This window comes from Callithrix jacchus, chromosome 5 (genome assembly GCF_049354715.1).
Source record: "Callithrix jacchus isolate 240 chromosome 5, calJac240_pri, whole genome shotgun sequence".
NCBI lineage: Eukaryota > Metazoa > Chordata > Mammalia > Primates > Cebidae > Callithrix > Callithrix jacchus.
Genome location: NC_133506.1, coordinates 76,888,019 through 76,915,608, shown reverse-complemented (window position 1 = coordinate 76,915,608; position 27,590 = coordinate 76,888,019). Strand labels below are relative to the sequence as shown.

The following is a 27,590-nucleotide window of genomic DNA, read 5'->3' as shown; positions in this document are numbered from 1 at the left end:
CCCCATCCTCCCTCAAAATTCTTCAAGGTATGTATATGTGGAAGAACACAGTTTTACATTCCTGCTGACAGTGATTTTTCATTTAAAGAAGATCTATTATTTCCCAAATTTTAATTTTTCTTTCCAACATTCTTAAGGATGACACTGTACACAATATAGTTATTAGTATTTTGTGATTAAATGGGGGGGGGGGAAGAATCCTGCATTCTCTTTATTCTTTCTTTCAACAGTAGTTGTCTGCTTTGAGCCTGCCACCTTCTTCATCTGATAGCACAAGAGGTAAGAATAATTTATTATTACACTCTAAAGAACAAAGGAATCTCTATATTGCTACATCTTAATAAGCTACCATTTTATTTCCTAGTTTAGTATTGGGAATAGGATATCAGGGCCAGCTGTTCTTTAAAAATGACTTCTCATAAAATTTTGGCTTTTCGGGCCACTTAAAACTTAATGAAACTTCTCTTTCACATGTTGTTAGAACTTCAGAAAGAATGCAACCATCATATGTAATATTTAATGTGAACTACCACTCCAACTTTACCCATAAGGATACATCGGAGAGACTGCATGATAAAAATCAAGATGTGTTTATCTGGAAGTCAATATTTCTAGGTGCCAACCCAGGCTTTTCACTGATTCTATTTGTCTGGATCAAGCCAGTTAGCCTTTATGTATCTCGAAATACAGCATGTTGCAGTGGAATTAACAACAAACCTGGATTTAGCGGAATAGGACTCATGTCCCAGCACCCCCACTTATCACCCATCTCTGTGATACTGAATGACCCTTAACCTTTCCAGGCCTTAGTTTCCTCATCAGTAAAATGAGGAGGCTGGATTTTATTGACTGCTAAGGTCTATCCAGCTCTTGCCAACTTTGATTGGAGTCAGTGGTTATCAAGGACTCCTGCACAGAATCAAAACATTTAATGGAACCCTGCTAACTGTGCATGTGGAGACATGTATTTCTGGTATTACATTAAGGGTATACATCATGAAAACCTATTCTACACTTAAGAATTATTTTAAATGAGTTTATATTTAATATAGCAGCTATATTCATTTAGAAAAGAACAGAAAACACTGTTCATGTAGAAATGTTGCTTCTTCAAACTTGAGGCAATGATCACTGTGTGGGTAGATTCAAGGACCCCCTGCAACAACCTGAGGCTCTGTGGGGGCTTGACCCACAAGTTGGGAAACAACTAATCCATAATAAGACAGGAGATAGGAAAGGTAGCAATCATCTTTCTGTGTTTCCTGGATACACTGCATTCTAATCTCCACATGGTAGTGTGTTGTTAATTCAAAGCTGCCTGGTGTAAAAACAAACACAGAAATAAAATATAATGTAATATAACAACATTTCTCCTTCAAAGAAAAAAAACCTGACATTAAATGTTCCAATATATATCCCCTGAAAATACATCTAAATTTCATAGTGTCATCAGGACACTTTTACAAATAAGGCTGATTTTGGAAATAGAGTGTGTGGTAAATTCCACAGCATTTTAAGTTAAGGGGAAGTTTAATGCTGATGATAAAAGGTCAAAATTCTTTCTGGAAAGGCTACAGAAGGTGGTGGCTATCACTGTTGCTGCCACCATCGTTGTCGTCATTATCATTGACAACCAAGACACTGCTTTCCACAACTATCCCCTCTTCTGTTCCACAGAGGTCACCTTCTTTAATTCTGGCCACTCACCCTGTTCTTGCCATCAGGACAATAGGACTTATTTTATTTTCTCATAATTAATTTGTCAGTGGGGAAAGTTTTTTAAGTTCATTTCGGCTTGAAACTTTATACTGGCTATCCATTTCAGAAAAAGTATTTAGAAGACTGATATTTTTAAAAGGAAAAGAAGAAAGAGATTATAAACCTAAAACCTAAGATTCAGATTTTTAAAATCCATTATGCTGAAATCCAACTAAAAACAAAGAGAAATACAGACTAAAAAATACAATCACTATTAAATTTTATTAAAAATGAAGATGTCTTTTCTCTAAGAATCTTTTAAAGTTGTTTTTGCTTTAGATAATATTTCTGGCTTTAAAACAATTTAAAAACTAATAAAAGAAATCTAAATTTTTACTTTGGGAAAATTACATGTTGAATATTCAGCTTTCATTGTAGTTATTTTTTCCTTTCCTTACCTAATACTTGTCCGTGAACTTGGTGTTTATTTGTAATTATTAGATCTGGACTTATGTCCTGAAAGAACAGATGTACCTGTCAACATTCAATTTTAGTAAAGCTGACATCCAATTTTAGTAATTTGGGATGGAAGGAAAATTTGCCTAAATACCTGTATTTGAATTTTTAAGACAGGTTCATTTATATTATAAAGCCACTGGAAACAGTTACTGTCCATATCTTTGTATCATCACAATGTTAAGTGGGGGGGTTGGAAATAGGAAAGAAAAGCAACAAGAAAAGAAAAAAAATCTGAACATGCTTGGAGCATCACAAATGTTGCTGATTGAATATTGATTCCTCCACATTTCTCAACTAAGGTTTACAACACAGAGGATGGAACTGAGGCTTAACGTATCACAAAAATTAAGCTACCAACATATTGCTTTCAAATCAGTGAGCTGATCTCTCAGCTCTTTGACATGGAACACAGGAGTGGTCCCTAAAGGCACAAGCGAGTAAACTAGCATGGGATATTAAGCACATTAATAGGAAATCAGCAGAACAATTCTCCACGCCAGCCCTGAATCATCATCTGGCTCTGTTTCTTTCTCTAGGTATACCTAGTCCAGAACTGCCATCAATAACCTGCAGCCATGAGTTCCGACTCGGAGATGGCAATTTTTGGAGAGGCTGCTCCTTACCTCCGAAAGTCTGAAAAGGAGCGAATTGAAGCTCAGAACAAGCCTTTTGATGCCAAGACATCAGTCTTTGTGGCGGACCCTAAGGAGTCCTATGTGAAAGCAACAGTGCAGAGTAGGGAAGGAGGGAAGGTGACAGCCAAGACCGAAGCTGGAGCTGTGAGTAAAGCATCTGGAGCTGATTAGACTCTGCCTCATTTTGGGTTAAGTTAGATGATACTGATGGTTTTTTTTTGACCTGGACTTTTCTACTCCTTATTTGATACTGGCTCCTTCTTTTCTTAACAGACTGTAACTGTGAAAGACGACCAAGTCTTCGCCATGAACCCTCCCAAATATGACAAGATCGAGGACATGGCCATGATGACTCACCTGCATGAGCCTGCTGTGCTGTACAACCTCAAAGAGCGCTACGCAGCCTGGATGATCTATGTGAGCACCCTATGAGCATTATTTCTCACTCACTTTCTGTTCTAACCATGTTAGCCAAAATAAGGGCTTTAAATAAATTTGGCTATTGCAATGTTCTCTTATGACCAATCATTTGGCTAATGCTGTAAATTCTGATATGTTTTTAAATGTGTATGTGGAAAGCCATTTACTTAACTGAATTATTGAAAAACTGAAGCATTTGGTGCGGCAGCAATGATGGAGGGAGGCAACAAATGAATGAAACTTGATGAGAACTAACACAGTACTTGGGTCCCTCCCTATCTGCCCTTAAAGAAGTATTTCCAAGGTAAGTTAAGTTAATAAGGTGATTGCTGACTAAGCAACCCTGTCCTTCCCCACAGACCTACTCGGGCCTCTTCTGTGTCACTGTCAACCCCTACAAGTGGTTGCCGGTGTATAATCCCGAGGTGGTGACAGCCTACCGAGGCAAAAAGCGTCAGGAGGCCCCGCCCCACATCTTCTCCATCTCTGACAATGCCTATCAGTTCATGCTGACTGGTGAGTGAGAATTACAATTTACACAGCCATTTGTAAAATATTTGTATACTGGTATCAGAAAAAACATAGGCTGGTATTCTGAGAATAAATGTTCAGCACAAACATGATAATAGAAATCATAAAATTAGGAAAATATATTTAGGATAAAATGCACTAGTTCCAAACATAGAAAAAATTTTGCTTAGATTCCTATGCTAAGCACTAGTTTCAAAAATAGAGGACATTTTGCTTAGATTTCTATGCTAAAATCCAAAATTAACTAATGCTAGTTCCACCTCAAAATTAATTATATTTAGGCATCAACTCTGCATTTTAATTATAGCTAATATATAATCTCTCCTAAGAAGTAAGTTTTGAAATCTCTCAGTGACAAGTGATCACAAGCACAGTATAAAACTTTGAACTGGACATTAACAACATGACATAATTTTGAACTACGAACCAGGTGACTGAATGGGACACAAAATTGTTATTAATCTGATATTGATAGATTATTCTCATGGATAAAATGGTAAAATGATGCATTACATAGTCCATACGTTAGAAAGACAATGGGATTATTAATTAGCACATCTTTGATACTTATTTTTAGAAAAACCTTATGAGAAGCAAAGCACAAATTCATATAGCAATTTTTGCAAATGGGGAGTTTTAAAAGACAATTCTGAGTTTATAAGTACTGTGTTAACCTATGTGTTATGTGTGTTTTTCTTAATATTATCTTCGTTTTCTCTTTCACAGATCGTGAAAACCAGTCAATCCTGATTACGTATGTAGATTTCATTATTTTCTTTCTGTTGAGTTTTAATCATTGTAGTGGCTGCTACTACCTTAGATTCTGATCTTTTCTGCTGTTTGAACTTGATAGTGGAGAATCTGGTGCAGGGAAGACTGTGAACACAAAGCGTGTCATCCAGTACTTTGCAACAATTGCAATTACTGGCGAGAAGAAAAAAGAGGAACCTGCCGCCGCCGGCAAAATGCAAGTATGTATGATATTCATCTAAGGACAGAATAACATATTTTTAAATCTAACCACATGCCCATCAACAGCAGACTGTATGAAGAAAATGTAGTATGTATATACCATGGAATACTATGCAGCCTTAAACAAGAACAAAATCATGTCCTTTGCAGCAAGATGTACACAGCTGGAGGCCATTGTCCTAAGTGAATCAACACAGGAACAGAAAACCAAATACAGCATGTTCTCTTATAAGTGGGAGCTAGACGTTGAGCATGCATGGGCATAAAGATGGGAACAACAGACACAGGAGACTACTGGATGTCAGGGGAGAAGGGATGCAAGGGCCAAAAACTACCTACTGGATACTGTTTATGTTCATTACCTGGGTGACAGGATCATCATACCTCAAATCTCAGTGTCATGCAATATGCCCATGTAACAAACCTGCACATGTATCCCCTGAATCGAAAATAAGAGTTAAATTTTTTTCTAATTGATCATGGAGCTTCAAAATCATAGCAACCAATTGCAAGGGATGCCAGAATTTAGAAAATAACTCTTAGAAGGGCTTGTGAGAATGAGTTGAATAGGGCAACGTATTGGCAAGTAGAATAGGCAAAACTTCTCACAATCATTTTTTTTTAGGAAGTGTTCTGGGTCTGGGAGATACAGAAATCAAGACCACGTCACTGGAGTGTCCCATTCCCCTTTCCAATTTATCTTCCTTTTAACTCATTTTGGAAAGCCTTACCCTGAGTTACAGAATGCTGTGCAGGGGCAATCAGGAAGGGAAAGAGGTCAATGGGGAATCATTTACTGCAACTTTTTTATCTGTCTTATTCATTTCTCTTAAGGGGACCCTTGAAGATCAAATTATCAGTGCCAACCCCCTACTGGAAGCCTTCGGCAATGCCAAGACTGTGAGGAATGACAACTCCTCTCGCTTTGTAAGTCTCTTGATCTTCACTGTCATATGAGGATCAGCACTGCCACTTCTGTGTATGTGGTGTCAATATTTTTTCCATCTGCTTGGTCCACAGCTAAAGAAATAGTTGTGACTCTTAATGTGTACAATAATCTATCCTTTTGCTTTTTAAGGGTAAATTCATCAGGATCCATTTTGGTGCCACCGGCAAACTGGCTTCTGCAGATATTGAAACATGTAAGTTAATAAATATTAGTGATCGAGAATCTTTTTCTTTGGGGTACATATTGGAAAATCTTGTACTTATTAATGTTGTGTGAAATTTTCAAACACTTGATTTTTCACTGTGGCCTCTTTTTTTAAATGAGCTTCATCTGATTTTCCAGATCTGCTAGAGAAGTCCCGAGTTACTTTCCAGCTAAAGGCTGAAAGAAGCTACCACATATTTTATCAAATCATGTCCAATAAGAAACCAGAGCTTATTGGTAAGACACATCTTTATTTATACCAAAAAAGAATAATAGCCATTCTAAAAAACCCCTCTGAAATGTTTCTGATGACCAAAGTAACACCGTCTATATATTGTTATTTTCCATGTGTTCAGAAATGCTTCTGATCACCACCAATCCATATGACTTCGCCTTTGTCAGCCAAGGTGAAATTACTGTGCCCAGCATTGACGACCAGGAAGAGCTGATGGCCACAGATGTAAGTAATAGGTACAAAGTAGGAAAAGGCATATGCGTTTTCCAGTATACAACACTTTCCTCTATTAGGGTAGATAGCAGTGGCAGAAAAACTCTTAATAGGTATACAACCCTTTGGGTTTTCTTACTCCTGGAAACCGATCCTGCTACATGTGTTAAAAAGCTTTCAGTGCCTGTAATAAATGTTGGATCTTTAGTATTCCTTAGCTAGTAGGCTCCTTTTATTCTAACTTACTAGTCATTTTTTGTTGATATCTATGCTCAAATATTGATGCTTCTTTGTTATTTTATGCCAGACCCCACACCCAAGAATCTGGGAAGGAACTGCAATATTATTACAGCTAAACATGGAACTCCCATGATTCTTCCACAGTCACATGTAAACACAAGCCTTATTTTGAATAAACCTCTATGGGCTAATAATATACCCCTCTCTAACCCCAGGCAGCATTAGAAGAAGTGGGTTGTCTACTTTAAAATGTTGGGGACTCCGTAAGCCTTTATATTTGTTTTTGAAACTATACATTCTTTCCCCACCCTCACCTCTTTTTTAAGGGTTATTACTTTTTGGTTTACTTTATGTATAAACTTTATAGATATATTTCATGTTTTCTTTTGATTTCTGAATAATCTTCTTTATTTTTAACTTTAGTATCAGTGGGACTAACCCAATACTCCCAAGTTAGGATAGAAAGTGCTTGCAAAAATGCTTTTTCTTGGAAAATATTATTTTCAAGAAGTCAATAATTTATTTGTGTGGCTTTATCTTATAAATACCAGCTTGTACTCTCTATAACTAATTAGTATCTTTGTATGTCCAACAGGATAGGGAGTTAAAAAACACACCCTAGTCCGGGAGTTTAAAAAAATGTAGCAGTCTTGCTCTAGGACCTCTGTAATAATGTCTAGTTTCTGTAAATAGGTAGAGTTAGTGAGCTGGAAGTGGAAGGCAATAATCTAGGAAAAGAGTCTTAGGTAAGAATGGTAAATAAACATATTTTCCTCTGCCTGCTCTGATTCCTGCCCCCATTTATAAGCCTTTTCAAAGTCTATGTGGGCAACTAAAAAGGTAATCAAAATTCAATAGAGAAAAAAGACACAGAACTATTACACTAAGGTGAAATTCCTTGTTTTCACAAATGTCTCTTCTCTGAATGAGAAATAAATGACTAGGTAAAGTTTACTATCCCAGGCATCTTATGATCAGCTGAGCTGTGGCTTGCTATCAGAGAGGCATGTGGAGAAATACTCACAGCCACTGCTGTTCTCACACCCTCTTTCCAACTTCATCCCTCATGCCCGTCAGGGTGGGAAGGTAGACTGTGATTATGTATTTGGACAGGACAAATAGGAGGAGGACCAACAGAGAGACTTATGAGACTGGAGAAAAGAAACAAAAATAGCCAAGAGACCCTGAGGAGCATGTGCCTGAGAAGCAAAGCAGGGCTGAGGTGGAGAAAAGGGGAAAGCACTGGTCTTAGCTTCAAAAGTCATGGCTCTGAGTACTGGTTCAGTGAGGGTGGACAAGTCACATCATATGATGTGACCAAATGGACTCACGATTCAAATGGAAAGACTGATGCAAACCTCTTGGTGTTGCCATGTGGATGAAAGAGTACCATTTGAAAATGGCAAAGTGCTAGTCAAATATAAGGCACGGCATTATTAGAACAAAGTGGGAGACAGGCCCGGTGTTCTGAGGGAGTCTTCCATGGTGCTAATTGGGAGTAAATTCAACTCTTTTGACAGAGTGCTGTGGACATCCTGGGTTTCACTGCTGATGAAAAGGGGGCCATTTACAAACTCACTGGAGCTGTGATGCATTACGGGAACATGAAATTCAAGCAAAAGCAAAGGGAAGAGCAGGCGGAGCCAGACGGCACGGAAGGTACCACCCTCTATTGGTATCTTCCATTTGACAGAACTGACATAGTGAGCTTTTCAGAGTCAGGAACCATGTTTTCACTTTCTCTGACCTATCTCATGAAGGGCAAAAGTATTACGGGAAGGAAATTATGCACTGCCTAATGTTTTACATTATTGAGCAGATTTGTGATTTCTGCTCATATTCCATTCTTCGTTGGCTTTTTGTAAGCTAATATTTGCTATTTGACTAAAACATTTTTTATTTCAATGAATAATCTGTGTGCTCACATCCACTGAAAGAAACAGATCTAAATTTTTCTGTCACTACTCCTCTAGGTTAGGATTTCTCAAATTTACTGTCTGTGGTCTATTTTTGCCACATGTCGAATACCACAGACAGCACTGATTCCCCAACCTTCCATTTATCATCACAAGAAATGACTAAAAGTAGCCCAAGTAGTGACAATGCTTTTGAGGCAATATGAACAAATAAATAGGTTTCATGATATTTGCACATATTACTCTTTGAGTAAAACATTTTTTCTTTGTCATCATCATTTATATTTTAAAGTGTGTAAGCCATGGTCAGTTTCACCATTCTTACCTTGTTCACACAGTTGCTGATAAAGCTGCTTATCTGACAAGTCTGAACTCTGCTGACCTGCTGAAAGCCCTCTGCTATCCCAGAGTCAAGGTCGGCAATGAGTATGTCACCAAAGGCCAGACTGTGCAACAGGTAAACACGACTTAAACTCTGATCTATTTGAACCACAGGTGACTCAAGAGTTCATCACTGTTTTCAATTTAAAAAACTAAACTATCACTCCTATTGAAGGTGTACAATGCGGTGGGTGCTCTGGCCAAAGCCATCTACGAGAAAATGTTCCTGTGGATGGTCACCCGCATCAACCAGCAGCTGGACACCAAGCAGCCCAGGCAGTACTTCATCGGGGTCTTGGACATTGCTGGCTTTGAGATCTTTGATGTGAGTAGTGAACTGACAGAAAATTAGCAAGTACAAATCCCCAGTCATTTTGTCAATCTTGTTAGAGCATACAAAATCACTTTTACAAAATGTACTTTACAAAATGTACAAATGTAATTCCTACTGAAAAGAGTCTTTGAAAAGATATGAAAAGTAAATAGGTACAAATAGGAAAAAAGAAAATTCTATTCTTTTGAGTCTAGAAGTCTCAAAAATTGATCCATGAGAGCTTAAAATAGTCAAAAATCTATCCTGGATCCTAGCAGATGAGCATAAAAACACCTTTTAAAAATTACTCTAAGGGAATATTTAAGAGTCCTCATTTAACACTATTTTGCCTTGTATGCACGATCTCATGTGGTTACTTGGAAAACAAAGTATTCAAAGAATCAATTCTACTTTATTTAGAATTATATAACAAAACAATCTGAAGGTTTATAATTTAATAAACAAAATGCCTTGAATTCAGAAGAAAATACTAATAGATGTCTTGTAGATAGAATATTTAAGTTATGAGTAATTTCCTATATTTATCTTGTTATGTAGTTCAACAGCCTGGAGCAGCTGTGCATCAACTTCACCAACGAGAAACTGCAACAGTTTTTCAACCACCACATGTTTGTGCTGGAGCAGGAGGAGTACAAGAAGGAAGGCATCGAGTGGGAGTTCATTGACTTCGGGATGGACTTGGCTGCCTGCATCGAGCTCATCGAGAAGGTTCATATGACTTTTCTAGCTTTCAAAACAAGAAAAACAAATTACTTGCCTCCCTATGCTTAATCACACTCCCTATTCTCACAGAACAAGCAGTGCTATTTCATGACATGCTTGTACATTCGGATTGGTCGTCAGGTGTGTCCCAAGCGATCTGTTATTAATGAGTAAAGTAGAGCAGTTTATGAAAAAAAAAAGATTATCATTCACACACTCATAGATTCACATTTATTCCTCTAAAAACTTCGTTCTCTCTCACTTTTATTCCTACATGATTTCATGCATATGGGAGAAAGGGATGAAATTACAGCTAATCCCCTGTGGTGTGTAATTAACCCTGGTGTACCCATGACAGTGTATTGTGCATGAATCATCATCCCTCGTGTGTAACAAGGCAGGCTATGTCAAGATGTCTTAAAGACTGGAAGGTTAGCCCTTCAACTGTTGCAGTCATCAAGTCTTTCTTCATTCATGATAACTACTGAATAAATACCAAATCTCTGTATCGCTCACCTAGAAAATGGGCCCTGAATTCCCCATTATCAAGAGGGTAGAACAATAGTTACATCAGATCTAGATAGGTTAACACTTACCAAGAAATCGTTAAACACTTCCAAAAGTATATTGGGAGCTTGTTGTGTACTTACTGATATCAATTGAAGTGTATGTGTGAACCCCACCCTAAGCAGAGGGAAAGGAAGAGTAAATGTAATTACCGCCCAGGAATACTTAAAATACTCAGGTTAAAATTCAAAAAAATATGAAAGATAAGAGTTTAAAGGCAGACTAGGTCTACAGCATTTGGGGAAAAGATATGTTAATCTGGTGATATAATGTCTCTACTACTCATGAAAACATTATGGTCCTCAGAAAAGGCATTTATTTTATTCTCTAGTATGTCAGTTTCTGTATCACCAAAATAGTCTTATGTATACAATTTATGAATTTGTTAAGTCATCAGTGTTGAATCTTCAGTCTTTTGTATCAAATACAATGAGAAAAAAAGCCAAACTGTTTAAAGCAAAACCAAATTACTATTACTTAACTCCACAGTGGTGGAGAATACAGGTTAAAGTACCGAGTTTTAATCATACATCATAAGATGTACTTTTCTCCTAGAAATGCATCATTTTTAGTCCTTACACATAATCTCTCTTCCCTTTATACTTTCGTCACCTCTAGATTTGAGGTAAAGGAGGTTCTATTGTCAGCAGGAAAGAAAGTAGTCAGATATATACATTTATAGAATAAAGAATTCAATTCTGAAATGATGTTTTCAGAATCTGATTTTATAAACTGAACATAAAGTGTGCCAAATGGTTTAGTGTATTTTTTTTAACTGGGTCTTTCTAGCAAGCATATTTCCCGTATGTTCTGGGTACATAATGGTTGTTTCAGATGTCACACCTATTTAATTTATCGTTTAAAGTCTTCTTTTGAAATACTATATTTTCAGTTTTCCATCAGCTACATGGAGCATAATTTTTTGAGGGATTCATTATTATCATCCTTTTTTTCCTATTCTTAGCCTATGGGCATCTTCTCCATCCTGGAAGAGGAGTGCATGTTCCCTAAGGCAACAGACACCTCCTTCAAGAACAAGCTGTATGAACAACATCTTGGGAAGTCCAACAACTTCCAGAAGCCCAAGCCTGTCAAAGGAAAGCCTGAGGCCCACTTCTCGCTGGTGCACTATGCTGGCACCGTGGACTACAACATTGCTGGCTGGCTCGACAAGAACAAGGACCCCCTGAATGAGACTGTGGTGGGGCTATACCAGAAGTCTGCAATGAAGACTCTGGCTTTCCTCTTCTCTGGGGCACAAACTGCTGAAGCAGGTGATGTTTAATAGCATTAATACATTGCAAGAGTCACAGAATAGATATATACACTGTTCAACAGAGACAAATGTAGTTATAGCAAAACCTAAGATGAAAACACTATAGCCAATATGTGCCTAATGAAAGTGTAATTAATAGCTGTGGTACAGTCTTACAGTCATAGGCTTTCACAGCTAAGTGACACTATGGATCATTTAGCCCACAGCCTGATGTCATGGGTGAGAAAACAAGAAACTCAGAGAGGTTAAGTGATTTGCTCAGGATCATAAAACATTTCTGTGGTTCTCCAGCTAAGCTGGAGGTAAAGAAATCCTTTGTCAGGGCTCTAGTGCTGGGGGAACTGAAGTTCTGTTCTCTTAAGTGTCCTAAGACCAGATGAGCAAGTAACACCATGGAAGCACAGGCAAATGGGAGCCAGGGCTTCCCTGCAGGTGAGCAGAGGCTCACCTACCTGGGACCAAGCATGTAACTCTGCCTATTCTCCGAGTGATGCCTGCACTAAGGAGACATTACTACTCTGTCTCCTTGGCCCTTCCCTCAAAAAATAGACATTGCTGATTTGGAGTAGGGGAGTCCCATCCCCTACCCACATCTACCCTTTAGACTCACAATCCTTTTGTTATTTTTTCCTAAATGCCCATAATGTGAGCCAATTCTTAGATTTTCTTAATCTACAATTGAGGGAGGAGAGGTATAGAGAGATATGGAGAGAATAGGAATGATGCAAGTGAGTACAAATTTAAATTCCAAAAGGAATTTTGGCAGTCCTGATATCTATGGATAGTACTTAAAAGGCTGTTGCAAATAACTTTAACTTTTCCCTTTTATTTTTTAGAGGGTGGTGGTGGAAAGAAAGGTGGCAAGAAGAAGGGTTCCTCTTTCCAGACAGTGTCAGCTCTTTTCAGGGTACAGTATATTCTTGAATTACAGATAAATACTTTCATTAAAAACTAAACTATCAAAACAAAAAAAAAATTAAAGGTATCTATGGTGAAATTGAATAAAGCAGTACACTTTTCAGTACACTACTAAAGTTTTTGTAAACGTTTTAAATGCCTTAGGAAAAGATTAACAAAAAAAGACAAACTATGTGTCTCTTCACAACAACTTTATGATAAATGAACCATTGCCCCTGAGCCCCACATTCAAGAGATCTGGTATTAAACAAATTTCACATGAAATCAAACCCTCTTTTAAAAATAACCACTGTATTCAATTACATCTGCTTCGTGTGACAAAAAAATCGCAATACAAAGTTTTTCTGACTGGTGGTGCTTGAGAATAACAAACTGAAATGAACTGATTTTATGTAATCTGTCATTTCCTACCTATGCTCCATATATATGATTCCTCTCTGTTATGATAATTTACATTTTTCATTGAGAGAGCTCATTAAAATATGAAATGAAAGACAAACATTGATAGGGACTCTAATGTAGATACAACTTGAAATGATTTTAAAACTTTTCATATGGTTCCACAGGAGAATCTGAATAAGCTGATGACCAACTTGAGGAGCACTCACCCCCACTTTGTGCGGTGCATCATCCCCAATGAAACTAAAACTCCTGGTAAGACATTTCTGATATCCAGACAAGCCGCAGTGTGTCTGCGATAGACCATGAAGTATGCCATGTGGATTCATTCTTTTAGGTGCCATGGAGCATGAACTTGTCCTGCACCAGCTGAGGTGTAATGGTGTGCTGGAAGGCATCCGCATCTGTAGGAAAGGATTCCCAAGCAGAATCCTTTATGCAGACTTCAAACAGAGGTTTGTGTCTTATTGTTTTTCCCTTTCAATGTCTTAGTCTACATCAACATCACTATATAACCCAAACATTTTAAAATTTTTCCTTGAAAAATGACATGAATTATTTGAAAACTGATCATAAAAGAAAGGCTTCTATTATCATAAGTTTTTCATCATGTCTTCCCAAGTTTTACATAAAGCACTGTTTGACTTTTTAAATGGCATTTCGTTCACAAAAACTTAATCTATCATCTTTTCAATGATAGTTACCAAATGTTCTACCTTTTTTTTCAGTGAAGAAAAACCACATTTTTATATTCTTTTTATTCTGACAGATACAAGGTTCTAAATGCAAGTGCTATCCCAGATGGTCAGTTCATTGACAGCAAGAAGGCTTCCGAGAAACTTCTAGGGTCTATTGACATTGACCACACTCAATACAAATTCGGTCATACCAAGGTATCACCAGTCCAAATTTCTATCTGTCATAATTTTATCACTTTTAGATTCTCTTATGAGTGGAAATAACATAATTAACTTGTTCTTTCATAAGGTTTTCTTTAAAGCTGGCCTATTGGGAACTCTAGAGGAAATGCGAGATGAAAAGCTAGCTCAGCTCATCACGCGCACTCAAGCCATATGCAGAGGGTTCCTGATGAGAGTGGAGTTCAGGAAGATGATGGAGAGGAGGTGAGAGGCCACACACGTCTTCTTTCTCCACACTTTCATAAATGAACCCACTGCAGTCATAACTTTTGTTGAGTGGTAGTCATTTTCCACATTATTCTCCATTTGCATCTTTTTTTCTTTTCCTACAGAGAGTCCATCTTCTGCATTCAGTACAACATACGTGCTTTCATGAATGTGAAGCACTGGCCCTGGATGAAGCTATATTTCAAGATCAAGCCACTCCTCAAGAGTGCAGAAACAGAGAAGGAGATGGCCAACATGAAGGAAGAGTTTGAGAAGAGCAAAGAGGAGCTGGCTAAGTCAGAGGCAAAAAGGAAAGAACTAGAAGAAAAGATGGTGGCGCTGATGCAAGAGAAAAATGACTTACAACTCCAAGTTCAAGCTGTAAGTATTATACATTGGATAGTTCAGCCACTTCTTATTATCCAGTCACTATGTGTGTGGATGCTGCACATGTTCATATGTGCATTCACACACAGTTTGGTCATCAGGGAGCAAAATCATAAAAATATTCCTAGACATTTTCCTTTCTTTATGGAACTTTATCTCAGATCAGATTACTCTTTCTTTAGTGTACTTTTGTACATAAAATAGAAGGTATGTTGTTTTTACCAGGGAAGAGAAATGGCTACATTAATCCCCTCTTAAATGTGAGAATACTGAGTACTACAATGAATAAATGACTTTTCCAAAGTTGCAAAGGTTAGTAAGTGGCAGATTTTTGCCAAAAGGCTAGTTTTCCTGATTTGGCCTTCCACATGTGAATATCTGAAGGAAATTTATTATTATACTTGATCAGTAGATGACAGTGTTACCATGTTACCATTTTGTCCATTTCATTTTAAAAGTTAGCAACTGGTACACATGTTGACCAAACTGGTAGTTACTGAAGTTTCCACCTTTTAATAAATTATTGTGTGCTTGTAGATAGAGCTCAAACAAATGAAAATGCTTAATTTCTCCCTTTAGGAAGCAGATGCCTTGGCTGATGCAGAGGAAAGATGTGATCAGTTGATTAAAACCAAAATCCAACTTGAGGCCAAAATCAAAGAGGTGACTGAGAGAGCTGAGGATGAGGAAGAGATCAATGCTGAGCTGACAGCCAAGAAGAGGAAACTGGAGGATGAATGTTCAGAACTCAAGAAAGACATTGATGACCTTGAGCTGACACTGGCCAAGGTTGAGAAGGAGAAACACGCCACAGAGAACAAGGTAGAAATCATAATCCATTTTAGAATATTTATAAATACCTTGATACCAAAATATTTTAATTAAAAATTTAATCTTAAGATTACTGAATATGAAAAATATCACTGTCTTAATTATGTCATCTCTTTAGTCTTCACCACCTCAATCTACTCACTTTGACCTTTACCACATATTTTTTCAGTCATATAGGTCTGGGTTAGCTTCTGGTTTTCATTTTCCATCTCAGGCTGACATAATTCTAAGACACTATGGTATCATGTTTTTCATCAAGATAATAGGTTGTCATTGACATTCCTATCACCTGCTCAAATCTAAGGTGAAAAACCTCACAGAAGAGATGGCAGGCCTGGACGAAAACATTGCAAAGCTGACCAAGGAGAAGAAGGCTCTCCAGGAGGCCCACCAGCAGACCCTGGATGACCTGCAGGTGGAGGAGGACAAAGTCAACACCCTGACCAAAGCGAAAACCAAGCTGGAACAGCAAGTGGATGATGTAAGTGTGAAAAAGAAAATGTTTCCCCTTGCGATGAAATAAACAATTGTGACATGAAACCAGCACTGATGCTCATAAGACTTTAATGCTAGGTCTGTAAATAAAGTTCTTGTGCTATTTGTTGTATCTTTAGTTTTTTTTTCTAATGGATCTTTGAAGGCTACTGGCATAGGGTTCAGTACTTAAGAGCTGAAATAAATAAAATGCATTATAAATTTAGCTTGAAGGATCTCTGGAACAAGAAAAGAAACTTCGCATGGACTTAGAAAGAGCCAAGAGGAAATTGGAGGGTGACCTAAAATTGGCCCAAGAATCCACAATGGATATAGAAAATGACAAACAGCAACTTGATGAGAAACTCAAAAAGTAAGTATGGTATAATTCAGCTATAACCTGCTTGTTGAATGTCATTGTGAATGAAACATGCTTAAAAGATCTCCAAAACATTACATTATGACATTTGGGAAAAAAATGATATCTTTGACCTCTTTACTTAATTAAAATAATACATTATTAACCTGTAAAACATTGTACTACTCTCTCCTTCAACATTAGCAGTATAAAAAAGTTGGATTATACATAGAAAAGAAGACTGATAAGAGAACTGATTATAAGCTAATGTGTTATTCTTCTAATAGGAAAGAGTTTGAAATGAGCAATCTGCAAAGCAAGATTGAAGATGAACAGGCCCTTGCAATGCAGCTACAGAAGAAGATCAAAGAGTTACAGGTAAATTATAACCTCCACCTTTTCTGGGCATTACAGGAAACAAAATTGGCATAAATTCATATTAATGTTGACATATCTCACCCAGGCCCGCACTGAGGAGTTGGAGGAAGAAATTGAAGCAGAGCGGGCCTCCCGGGCCAAAGCAGAGAAGCAGCGCTCTGACCTCTCTCGGGAACTGGAGGAGATCAGCGAGAGGCTGGAAGAAGCCGGTGGGGCCACTTCAGCCCAGATTGAGATGAACAAGAAGCGGGAGGCTGAGTTCCAGAAAATGCGCAGGGATCTGGAAGAGTCCACCCTGCAGCATGAAGCCACGGCAGCTGCTCTTCGGAAGAAGCATGCAGATAGTGTGGCCGAGCTTGGGGAGCAGATTGACAACCTGCAGCGGGTGAAGCAGAAGCTAGAGAAGGAGAAGAGTGAACTGAAGATGGAGATTGATGACCTTGCTAGTAACATGGAGACTGTCTCCAAAGCCAAGGTCTTCATTAACTTGTGCCCTTTTCTTTATTTGGAACAATTCAAAATGACCAAGTTTATATATGACTATTTTTAGCCAAATTACACAAACATTAGATATTATCTGAAGCTTAAAATTACTCCTAGTACATATTATTGTACTGAATCACTTATGGTCTCATATCCTCTTTGTAGAAAACACTTTAACCTCTGATATTATTACCATGAAAAAATAAAATTACAAAAAAGGTTTATCTAAAAACCATACTCTAGATGTTGCAGAATTTAAATGACGTTCATGCTTTCCAAGAGAATATAATTTGATAATCATGTACTCATTAATTTAGCCAAATTAAATCCCTGTACTACTTGATAGCCACCATGCAAGATTAACGGAAAAGTGAATACACATCAGCCCCTTTCCACAGGTAGTTACAGCTCTCTAAATCCTAGCCTCTGAAATAGAAATGTATTGTCTCTTCCTATTTTGTATTTCTCACTCCAGGCAAACTTCGAGAAAATGTGCCGCACCCTGGAGGACCAGCTTAGTGAAATAAAAACAAAGGAAGAGGAACAACAACGCTTAATAAATGAGTTATCAGCCCAGAAGGCACGTTTACACACAGAATCAGGTCAGTAAATAAATTGCATCAGCCTTTGGAGAGGTGACAAAAAACGAGCTTTTACCTATCAAATACAAGTAATTTCTCCAGCTATGTACATTCATTTATCATGTCTTACTTACTCCTCCATCTTTTTATTATGAGACAGTAAAATGCAATGATTCTAAGCTACAATTGGGGGAAAAGAATAAGCTCCCTGGGCTCAGGAGATTTTCGTTGCCTCAGCATTACCCAAAAGCTCTCGAATTCTAAAATATCAAAGAAAACTCATATATTTTTAAAAAGCAAGAATTAACCTTTTCAATAGCACTGAAAATCTTGAGGGTTTTTTTCATCATATGAAATAAGAGGGTTACAATGTTATTCCATTCTTTAAATTATTGTTTACCTAGACAACAGAACTAAATCATTGACGGTTTGTCTTCCACAGGTGAGTTTTCACGACAGCTAGATGAAAAAGATGCTATGGTTTCTCAGCTATCCCGAGGCAAACAAGCATTTACACAACAGATTGAAGAATTAAAGAGGCAGCTAGAAGAGGAGACTAAGGTGAGAATTCTCCAGCTGATACTTTCAATCACTTGAACTGTGTAACATAACACACTATTGAACTTTGCATAGAGAATGTCAGTGATCAGAAGATAAACTGATATCACATACTTTTTGGTTGGTCTAGGCCAAGAGCGCTCTGGCTCATGCCCTGCAGTCAACCCGCCATGACTGTGACCTGCTGCGGGAACAGTATGAGGAGGAGCAGGAAGCCAAAGGTGAACTGCAGAGGGCAATGTCTAAGGCCAACAGTGAGGTTGCCCAGTGGAGGACCAAATACGAGACGGATGCCATCCAGCGCACAGAGGAGCTGGAGGAGGCCAAGTATGGGCTTTTAGTGCCGTGGGGCAGGAAGAAGTAAAAGTAAAGACTGAAGGAAAAATAGAGAAAGAGAATATTCCAGGCCTGGGGACAGATGAAAGACTTCAGCTTATTTTATTACAGGGTGGCAGATTCCACCATATTCTTCTTCTTAAAGCCCAGTGTATACCCACTGGAGAATGGAATGAGACCAAATCCCTCCACCCATTCTGGTCCAGAAGCATCTTAAATTTCTTTCCACCAAGATGGATTATTAATTATCAGTATACTCTTTATGAAGTAAATAGAATTAGTATCTTTTAATAGAAGGAAAAATTGAGACACTAAGACTATCTGATAAATTATTATGAGTATTACAATGAACAGTAATCAGATTTTCCTTACCCAGAGTATTGAATGTTTAGAGTATGGCTGTCATACGCTGTCATTATTTCAACTAACAATCTGTATCAATGGATGTATTTTCCTAATTATACATACTGTTTATGGACTATAACTCATGAAATTTGCACGTTTACACATAGAAGGAAAAAAAGCATTATATCCCTAGTGTAGAAACCCTTTATAAATTTGATTTATCTTAGTAGTTGTTAGAATTAAACAGAATGAAAGAGTTTTCAGCAAGCATTTGCAGAGGGAGTTCTAGATAAGAATGTGGGCTGGGAAAGGTCATGAATTATACAGGCTGGTGAACATAGCAGTAGATAAAACTTTGGAGGAAATTTGGGAAGTAAAATAATGTAGTAATATTTATTATCTGAGGCCACCAAATCCAGAAAGTTACTGATTCATTGTATAACCTTGAACATGTCACTGGGGGATGCAGTTTCCTCATTCACAAAGTAAAGAGGACCATACTAGAAAACGCTTAAAGATTCTACTCAATGCTAACATTCCTTCGCGATATGCCTCCTGTTCATGGTTGCCATTTCTTCCTCAAGGTAAATAAAACTCAGCCCTTTTCCACAAGTAGTTATAGATCTCTAAATCCCAGCCTTCAAAAGAGGAATGTACTATCTCTTCCTGTTTTCTACTTCTCACACCAGGCAAACTTCAAGAAAATGTGCCACACCATAGAGGACCAGCTTAGTGAAATAAAAACAAAGAAAGAGGAGCAAATTTTCACGTCGCTCACTCAGCTCTAGTGCTTACTTATATGTGCGCGCAAGCGCGCACACACACACACACACGTGCTTCATAAATATGTTTGGCAATACCTGAGATGGATAAAGACAAGAACTCAAGGGAAAACAGAATTCTAAGGGAGTGGAAATGTTTGGAAAAATTCATCCCAGCACTTTGGGAGGCCGAGGTGGGCGGACAAGGTCAGGAGATCGAGACCATCCTGGCCAACATGGTGAAACCCCATCTTTACTAAAAATACAAAAAGTAGCTGGGCGTGGTGGCGCATGCTTGTAATCCCAGCTACTCAGGAGGCTGAGGCAGGAGAATTGCTTGAACCCAGGAGGCGGAGGTTGCAGGGAGCTGAGATTGCGCCACTGCACTCCAGTCTGGTGCCTGGCAATGGAGCGAGACTCTGTCTCAAAAAAAAAAGAAAAGAAAAATTCAATAACTTGTGGACAACTCTTGGGGAAATATGCTTTCCTAGTCAGCGGCTTTATAAAAGTCACTGTGGTGACTCTGAGTCTGCTCTTGGTCACTCATATTGACCCCATTTTCAGGAAGAAGCTGGCCCAGCGTCTGCAGGATGCAGAAGAACATGTAGAAGCTGTGAATTCCAAGTGTGCTTCTCTTGAAAAGACAAAGCAGAGGCTACAGAATGAAGTAGAGGACCTCATGATTGATGTGGAACGATCTAATGCTGCCTGCATAGCTCTCGATAAGAAGCAAAGAAACTTTGACAAGGTGGTCCACAGTACCAGCTCCCTGGGGGGAAACTGACATCACTCTTGGTTTCAAAGGCTTACTATCTGTCTACCTCCAGGTTCTGGCAGAATGGAAACAGAAGTATGAGGAAACTCAGGCTGAACTTGAGGCCTCCCAGAAGGAGTCCCGTTCTCTCAGCACTGAACTGTTCAAGGTGAAGAATGCCTACGAGGAATCCCTGGATCATCTTGAAACTCTAAAGCGAGAGAATAAGAACTTACAACGTAAGTCACTGTAATCATTCTATTTCAAAAATGATAGGGAGATATCTTTTCAATCTCCCTTTCTACTCAACTGAAATTTGGTATTTTATTATTACAGAGGAGATTTCTGACCTGACAGAGCAAATTGCAGAAGGTGGAAAGCATATCCATGAACTGGAGAAAGTAAAGAAACAAATTGAGCATGAGAAGAGTGAATTACAGGCTTCCCTAGAGGAAGCAGAGGTACATTTTTTCATTTGCTCAGCTATGCATTATAAACAAATTGAAAATTAATAGTAACTGAGATCTCTATCATGTTGTAAAATCTTTAGGGGATAACACATGTAATTCAGTGAAAAATACTGAATTGTACCTTGAAGATGCAGAGCTAATAGGCTAAATTAAGACATATAAAAGTTTGTAGATTTTTAATGCCTTCTTGGAGAAATCATCATAATGTGAAAGCAATAAAAGTTATTTAAGTAACCTAAATAAATGTTGCTTTTATTAAGGCATCTCTTGAGCATGAAGAGGGCAAAATTCTTCGCATTCAACTTGAGCTAAATCAGGTGAAATCTGAGATTGACCGAAAAATTGCTGAAAAAGATGAAGAAATCGATCAGCTAAAGAGGAACCATCTCAGAGTTGTGGAGTCAATGCAAAGTACACTGGATGCTGAGATCAGGAGCAGAAATGATGCTCTGAGGATCAAGAAGAAGATGGAGGGAGACCTTAATGAAATGGAAATCCAGTTGAACCATGCCAACCGCCAGGCTGCTGAGGCAATACGAAATCTTAGAAACACACAAGGAATACTGAAGGTATGCTAGGGTAAAGACACAGTGTCATACAGTCTCAGTGCCATTGCGTAACTCAAATTTTAATGTTTTATGAGGACTACATGTCATAAATCACCTAAGTAACGTGGTAATCAGTTCAAAATTATATGCACATGACTGAAAAAGAGCTTAATTCTAGAAGGCCCAGGACAGAGTTTGCTTGGTTATCTGCAGAGAAGCACTGAGATGAGGGGTACGGAGATGGGGGAAGGGATGAGAGAGTTTGGCTACATGACACTGCTTAAATGACTTCATTAATCTGGGTTTCATTTGCTCAATATGTAAAATAACACCATTAGACTAGCTGAAGTCTAAGGATACTTTTCTGATCCAAAATTTTATAAAGCTAGCCATGGTATTTTTTAATGATTCAGGATCTAAAATAATAAAACATCATGTTCTTTTTAGTAGAACTGCAACCTTCAGCTACAAAGAATTTATTATTAAAGGTATTTGCAGATTGTTTCTCTCTAATCATACTTTAAGTCATTAAGATCAAAGTGTGTACATGACCACACATTTGCATTTGCTTCAAGTGAAGGATGAGTAAGAGGCTTTTTGTCTTTCTGTGTAGGACACTCAGCTACATTTGGATGATGCCATCAGAGGCCAAGATGACCTAAAGGAACAACTGGCAATGGTTGAGCGCAGAGCTAACCTGATGCAGGCTGAAGTTGAAGAACTCAGGGCATCCCTGGAACAGACTGAGAGGAGCAGAAAAATGGCAGAGCAAGAGCTTTTGGATGCCTGTGAGCGTGTGCAACTTCTGCACACTCAGGTGAGGCTCAAGATCATGGTTTAGCAAATGTACTCTCTGAAGCTGAAGACAATTTCAGAAGACAAGCTTATTTATAAAGTAAAAAGTAATCTTGGCAGGTATCCCTTCGTGGAGTTCTAGAAAATGTACAGGGTGCTGTAAGTATTTACTGGGACCTAGCTGGTTCAAAAGTATATTTATGGGCTGGCATAATCATGTTGATTTGAAATAATCTGGAATTCTAGAAACTTTTATTTAAAAAACACAGAAGACATATACAAATAACCATATACACAACTTTTGTAGCTGTCTTGTCTTATGGAATTCTAAGCTACAAAAAGATAAGTAAATAAAATTGAGGAGAAAGACAATAAGCCATTAAATAGCTCTTATGTATCACATATGCACATAATGCTAACCTCATGGGATACAAAGGGAAGCTCTTTACTTCAAATTCATGGAGACCATTATTAATACTAGTTAGCATTTGTTGTATATAGTGAATGGTTAAATAAATGGTGGTATATCCTCACAATGGCTAATATGTAACCACTATAGTATCCATTTATTGCCATGTGAAGATGTTTACATTTTAGTAAGTTAAAAAAGCAACCTAAAGATAACATAGGATGTGCAATCTTTTTTCCCATATAAACATATAGGAAACATCCAGAAGGATAAATAAAAGTTGATCTTTTCTCTCTGGTGAGAGTGCAATAATTATTTTTGTCTCTTGTCTGCTAATTTGTCTGTTCTATTTTTTATAATAAATGTATGTTACTGTATACTTCTGTATACTGTAAAGTTGCACTATAGAGCCATAACCATTATAGAAGTGTTAAAAATCACATACTTTATATAATTTTAAAATCAAATTAATATGCAGCATTTTTCTTACTCATTAACAGTATCTGAAGTTGACTATTCCAAATACTGTCAACTTGCAAAACACAGAAGGGATTCTTGGTTCATTTTTATCCCGACAGGACTACCATTTATGCATTTATAACATGGAGCCAACCGATATGAATTAACAGCTAAAAAGTAATGATTCATTTTAAATGAGCTGGGTGGTGCTGCACGGTACAGCACTTTGATTTTGGGGGTTGTGTTTTATGCTTACAAATAGCAATTAATAATAGTTGAATATGTTTGAAATCAGAAATTAACTTTTACCTGGAATAATTTAGAAGCTTGATTAATAGAGATATAGACAGAAAGGAGAAAAGGCATAAACTTAGAATTATCTTCTAATTTAATGTTTATTCTAAACAGTTCTTATGGTCACTAATTTATGCCTGTGTACACTAGTTAAAATGAAAATGTGAATGGTTATAATTAAATGTGCTTCTCTTCCTTTATTAATTTTAAACAGAACACTAGCCTGATCAACACCAAGAAGAAGCTGGAAACAGACATTTCCCAAATCCAAGGAGAGATGGAGGACATTGTCCAGGAAGCCCGCAATGCAGAAGAGAAGGCCAAGAAGGCCATCACTGATGTAAGCAAGATAAGCATTTGTCTTATTGACACATGCATGCTGCCTGCTATCATCAGAATTCATTATTTTCTGGATTTATTTTGCTAATTAGGCCGCCATGATGGCTGAGGAGCTGAAGAAGGAGCAGGACACCAGCGCCCACCTGGAGCGAATGAAGAAGAACATGGAGCAGACAGTGAAGGACCTACAGCACCGTCTAGATGAAGCTGAGCAGCTGGCTCTGAAGGGTGGGAAGAAGCAGATCCAGAAACTGGAAGCCAGGGTGGGTCTCCATCACTTCATCTAATTCCTAGCCTGCTCATATGGCCAGTTACAGCCAAACGGGTAAATGTCTTTGTTCTCTTGCAGGTGAGAGAGCTTGAAAATGAGGTGGAAACTGAACAGAAGCGCAATGTGGAGGCTGTCAAGGGTCTTCGCAAACATGAGAGAAGAGTGAAGGAACTCACTTACCAGGTGACCAGTGTTTTCATATCTTCCAGGCCTACAACTTTCAAGAAAATAATGAGTTGTTTTAAAATAATGGCACTATCTACTTGCTCCCTCTTTCAGACTGAGGAGGATCGCAAGAATGTTCTCAGGCTGCAGGACTTGGTAGACAAATTACAAACCAAAGTCAAAGCTTACAAGAGACAAGCTGAAGAGGCTGTGAGTATCTCCACAGTAGAAATGAAAGGTTCACAACCAGATCCAGGTTTTCTGGGGCCTAAAGTTTATAGAATTTAGGGGGCTTTCTTTACATTGGGAATACATAATTAGGTATGAACATGAATATTTATAATGAGAAAAATGAACCATAAATTACTGGAGCCTTAGAGATTTGAGTTTAGATCTCTTCTGAGATCTCTTTAAGCAATTTTCAGGACATGTTAACATAGAAATTCTTCTTGGCTGCAATCCACTTCCCTCCCTATTTCCAACATTCTACAATCAACCCCCAGCACTCATATGGACCTATGCAAATGACAGTCTGAATTCTAAGCCTCATTTAACTTCATGATAAATCCATTTTAGGACTTTTCTTTCCATTTGGCTGCTGTTATCTTTTTCATTCTGCTAATTCTGAAACTTCCTTAGGGTTCTTAGCACCAAATGCCACTACTGCAACTATTTTTTAAAGTTTGTTTTTTAGAAACAAGATTGAATTCAGACCCCTGCTACTTTATTCTCCCTGTTACCATTGCAGCCTCTTCAGTTTGCCAGAAAGAGAGTCAAGTGAGAGAGACTTGAGGAGGGTTCCTTGCTCTCAAATAACTATGTTACTAAATAGCAGCCCTTTTCTTTCTTTCCTTCCTTCTCTCTCTCTATCTCTCTCTTTCGCTCTCTCTCTCTCCTTTCTTCTTTTTGAGGCGGAGTTTCACTTTTATTGCCCAGGCTGCAGTGCAATGGTGTGATCTCAGCTCACTGCAACCTCCACCTCCCGGGTTCAAGAGATTCTCCTGTCTTAGCCTCCCAAGTAGCTGAAATTACAGGTGTTCACCATGCCTGGCTAATTTTAGTAGAGACAGGGTTTCACCATGTTGGCCAGGCTGGTCTCGAACTCCTCACCTCAGGTGATCCACCTGGCTTGGCTTCCCAGAGTGCTGGGATTACAGGTGTGGGCCATCATGTCCAGCCAACAGAGCCTTTTTCTTTCGCATTCATGAGGCAAATCCTGTAACAATCAGAAAATATCCAATTTTCTTGTTATCTCAAATGCATTTCTGTTTTCAGGAGGAACAATCTAATGTCAACCTTGCCAAGTTCCGCAAGCTCCAGCATGAGCTGGAGGAAGCCGAGGAACGGGCTGACATTGCTGAGTCCCAAGTCAACAAGCTGAGAGTGAAGAGCCGGGAGGTTCACACGAAAGTCATAAGTGAAGAGTAATTCATTCTGATGAAAGAAAATGTGATCAAAGAAATGCACAAAATGTGAAGTTCTTTGTCACTGTCCTGTATATCAAGGAAATAAAATCTTCAGATAATTTTACATCTAAAAATACATTTGTCTCTTAATTGTAAGCTCTATAGTGCTATTAGAACTAATTTCTTTATTCAACATTTGTGGGCTCCTGCTATGTGCAATCAAGTTAATAACAAAAATGAATGTGGGCAGAGAACCCGACTTTAATAGGTGAATGAAATAACGTGCTCTGAGGAGACACAAAGGTGACAGATGCACTCCCAATTCCATTCAATCAATTTTACTGAGTATGTCTGCTACAGAAAGGAACACCAAGGATATGACAGTCATCTTTGTCTTTGAGGAGCTCAATTCATTGTGGAAGACACCAATTCAAACAGATACATACTCTGACATAAGTGTGAAAAACAAGTGTGGCAATAACATAGAGTGAGCTGCTAACCTTGGGAATCTAGGAAGGCTTCTCAGAGGAGACTATGAGCTAGTTCTTAAAAGATGAGTAGACAGTTGACAGGTGAAAGATAAAAAAAATATATGGTCATTCTAAGAAAAGAAAACAAGCATGAGATTTCAGCACAGTTTTAGCATAGGCTTCATGAGCAAAGGGTAGCAGATGAGGCCAGATATGAAAGTTAAGGCCTGACTGTGATGCCTCATATATAGTGCTAACAAAGACACATATCAAACTGGTCAAATTTCTTGAAGAGGAGAGGTGACACAATTATGGCAGCAGTATGGAGGAATGAGTAAGGTGGGAAAGATAAAAGCCTACAAAGACTGTTTAGGAGGCTATTAAAATGGTCAAAGTTAGAGATGATGGTGATGGAAATAACAAGAATACAGAATGAAAGCACAGTTCTAATACCAGTATAAAGAAAGGGTTTGGAAAGAACTGCTGAAGTTAAACAGTTTCACAACATTCAAACCTCCCAGGTACTTTGTAGTTACAGATTTCATTTCCTTTTGGAAGAAATTATTTTCCTCTAAAATTTCTCCTTCTCCAAGAAAAATAGAACTTTTAAGATAAATCTTTCTGTTGACCTTCGAATTCTATATACAGTAAGCAGAACTGTATATAGAATTCGAAGGTCAACAGAAAGATTTATCCAAAATTCTTGCTGTATGTAGAATCAGAAGGTCAAAAGAAAGATTTATTCAAAAAGTTCTGTCCATTTTTGCTCCAGAGAAGGAGCCTGGCTTTTCTCAGTATCTTATGTATTTTAAGGAAGAACCATAAAGGAAATTTACTTCTTAATTTCAAAAAGAATATTACCAAAACTTTATTATAGCCATTGGCATAGTGTTTTTTTGTTTTATACTTTCTTAAAGTTTAAAATTTCGCTTCTTCCAAAAATAAGATAGGAGAATATCAATTTATTCTTTTATAGTGGTAGAGCCTTTAAAAAGTTAGTTTTCTAATGGAGAGGCTGCTTTGGGAAATCTCCTTCCCCAGTGTGGGAATTCTAATTAGTAACAAGAAGCTTGCTTGATAAGAAGATAATTTTAAAGGGGTAGAAAATAATTATTGGGAATACTTCCCTAGGCCATGATGAAGACTAACGAAATATCCTGCCTAGAGTAGGCATTTATGATCACTTTTTAATTAAGTTCTGTAGAGTTAATCTACTGACCTCAAAAGCACTGGGCAATTGCTTTATTATTCTGACTCCTAACTTAACTAATTGCTTATATAGAGAGTGGAGAGTATATTTTATTAAATATGGGTCAATTATTCTGAGTTTCCTGATTAAAGGAGCAAGTATACAGAGTCACCGTTATTCTGGCTAATATTCTTCCTCATCCTCCTCACAGATTAGCTGATTTATAGACTTATTTCCTTATCTACTATAATAAAGCCACACATAATAATCTAGGATGGCTTATAACATGCTTC

At 37.9% G+C, this 27,590-nt stretch overlaps 1 protein-coding gene across 1 annotated transcript; it reads left to right on the top strand.

Annotated features, from left to right (window-relative positions):
- Window positions 1–25,772, top strand: LOC100394720 (myosin-4). The gene is made up of 40 exons (XM_002747910.6): window positions 1–27; window positions 231–279; window positions 2,754–2,996; window positions 3,126–3,269; window positions 3,632–3,788; window positions 4,530–4,557; window positions 4,657–4,774; window positions 5,610–5,702; window positions 5,854–5,917; window positions 6,067–6,165; window positions 6,285–6,388; window positions 8,137–8,275; window positions 8,871–8,989; window positions 9,089–9,238; window positions 9,785–9,955; window positions 11,481–11,790; window positions 12,629–12,699; window positions 13,277–13,364; window positions 13,447–13,564; window positions 13,879–14,002; window positions 14,097–14,233; window positions 14,362–14,617; window positions 15,203–15,445; window positions 15,759–15,935; window positions 16,156–16,301; window positions 16,574–16,664; window positions 16,750–17,139; window positions 17,623–17,749; window positions 18,171–18,289; window positions 18,417–18,613; window positions 20,293–20,476; window positions 20,556–20,721; window positions 20,819–20,943; window positions 21,213–21,521; window positions 22,114–22,317; window positions 23,672–23,797; window positions 23,889–24,059; window positions 24,146–24,250; window positions 24,347–24,442; window positions 25,508–25,772. The coding sequence occupies exons 3-40, from the start codon at window positions 2,793–2,795 to the stop codon at window positions 25,658–25,660; spliced, it is 5,823 nt and encodes a 1,940-aa protein (XP_002747956.2). The 5' UTR covers window positions 1–27; window positions 231–279; window positions 2,754–2,792; the 3' UTR covers window positions 25,661–25,772.
- The last annotated feature ends 1,818 nt before the right edge of the window (window positions 25,773–27,590 follow it).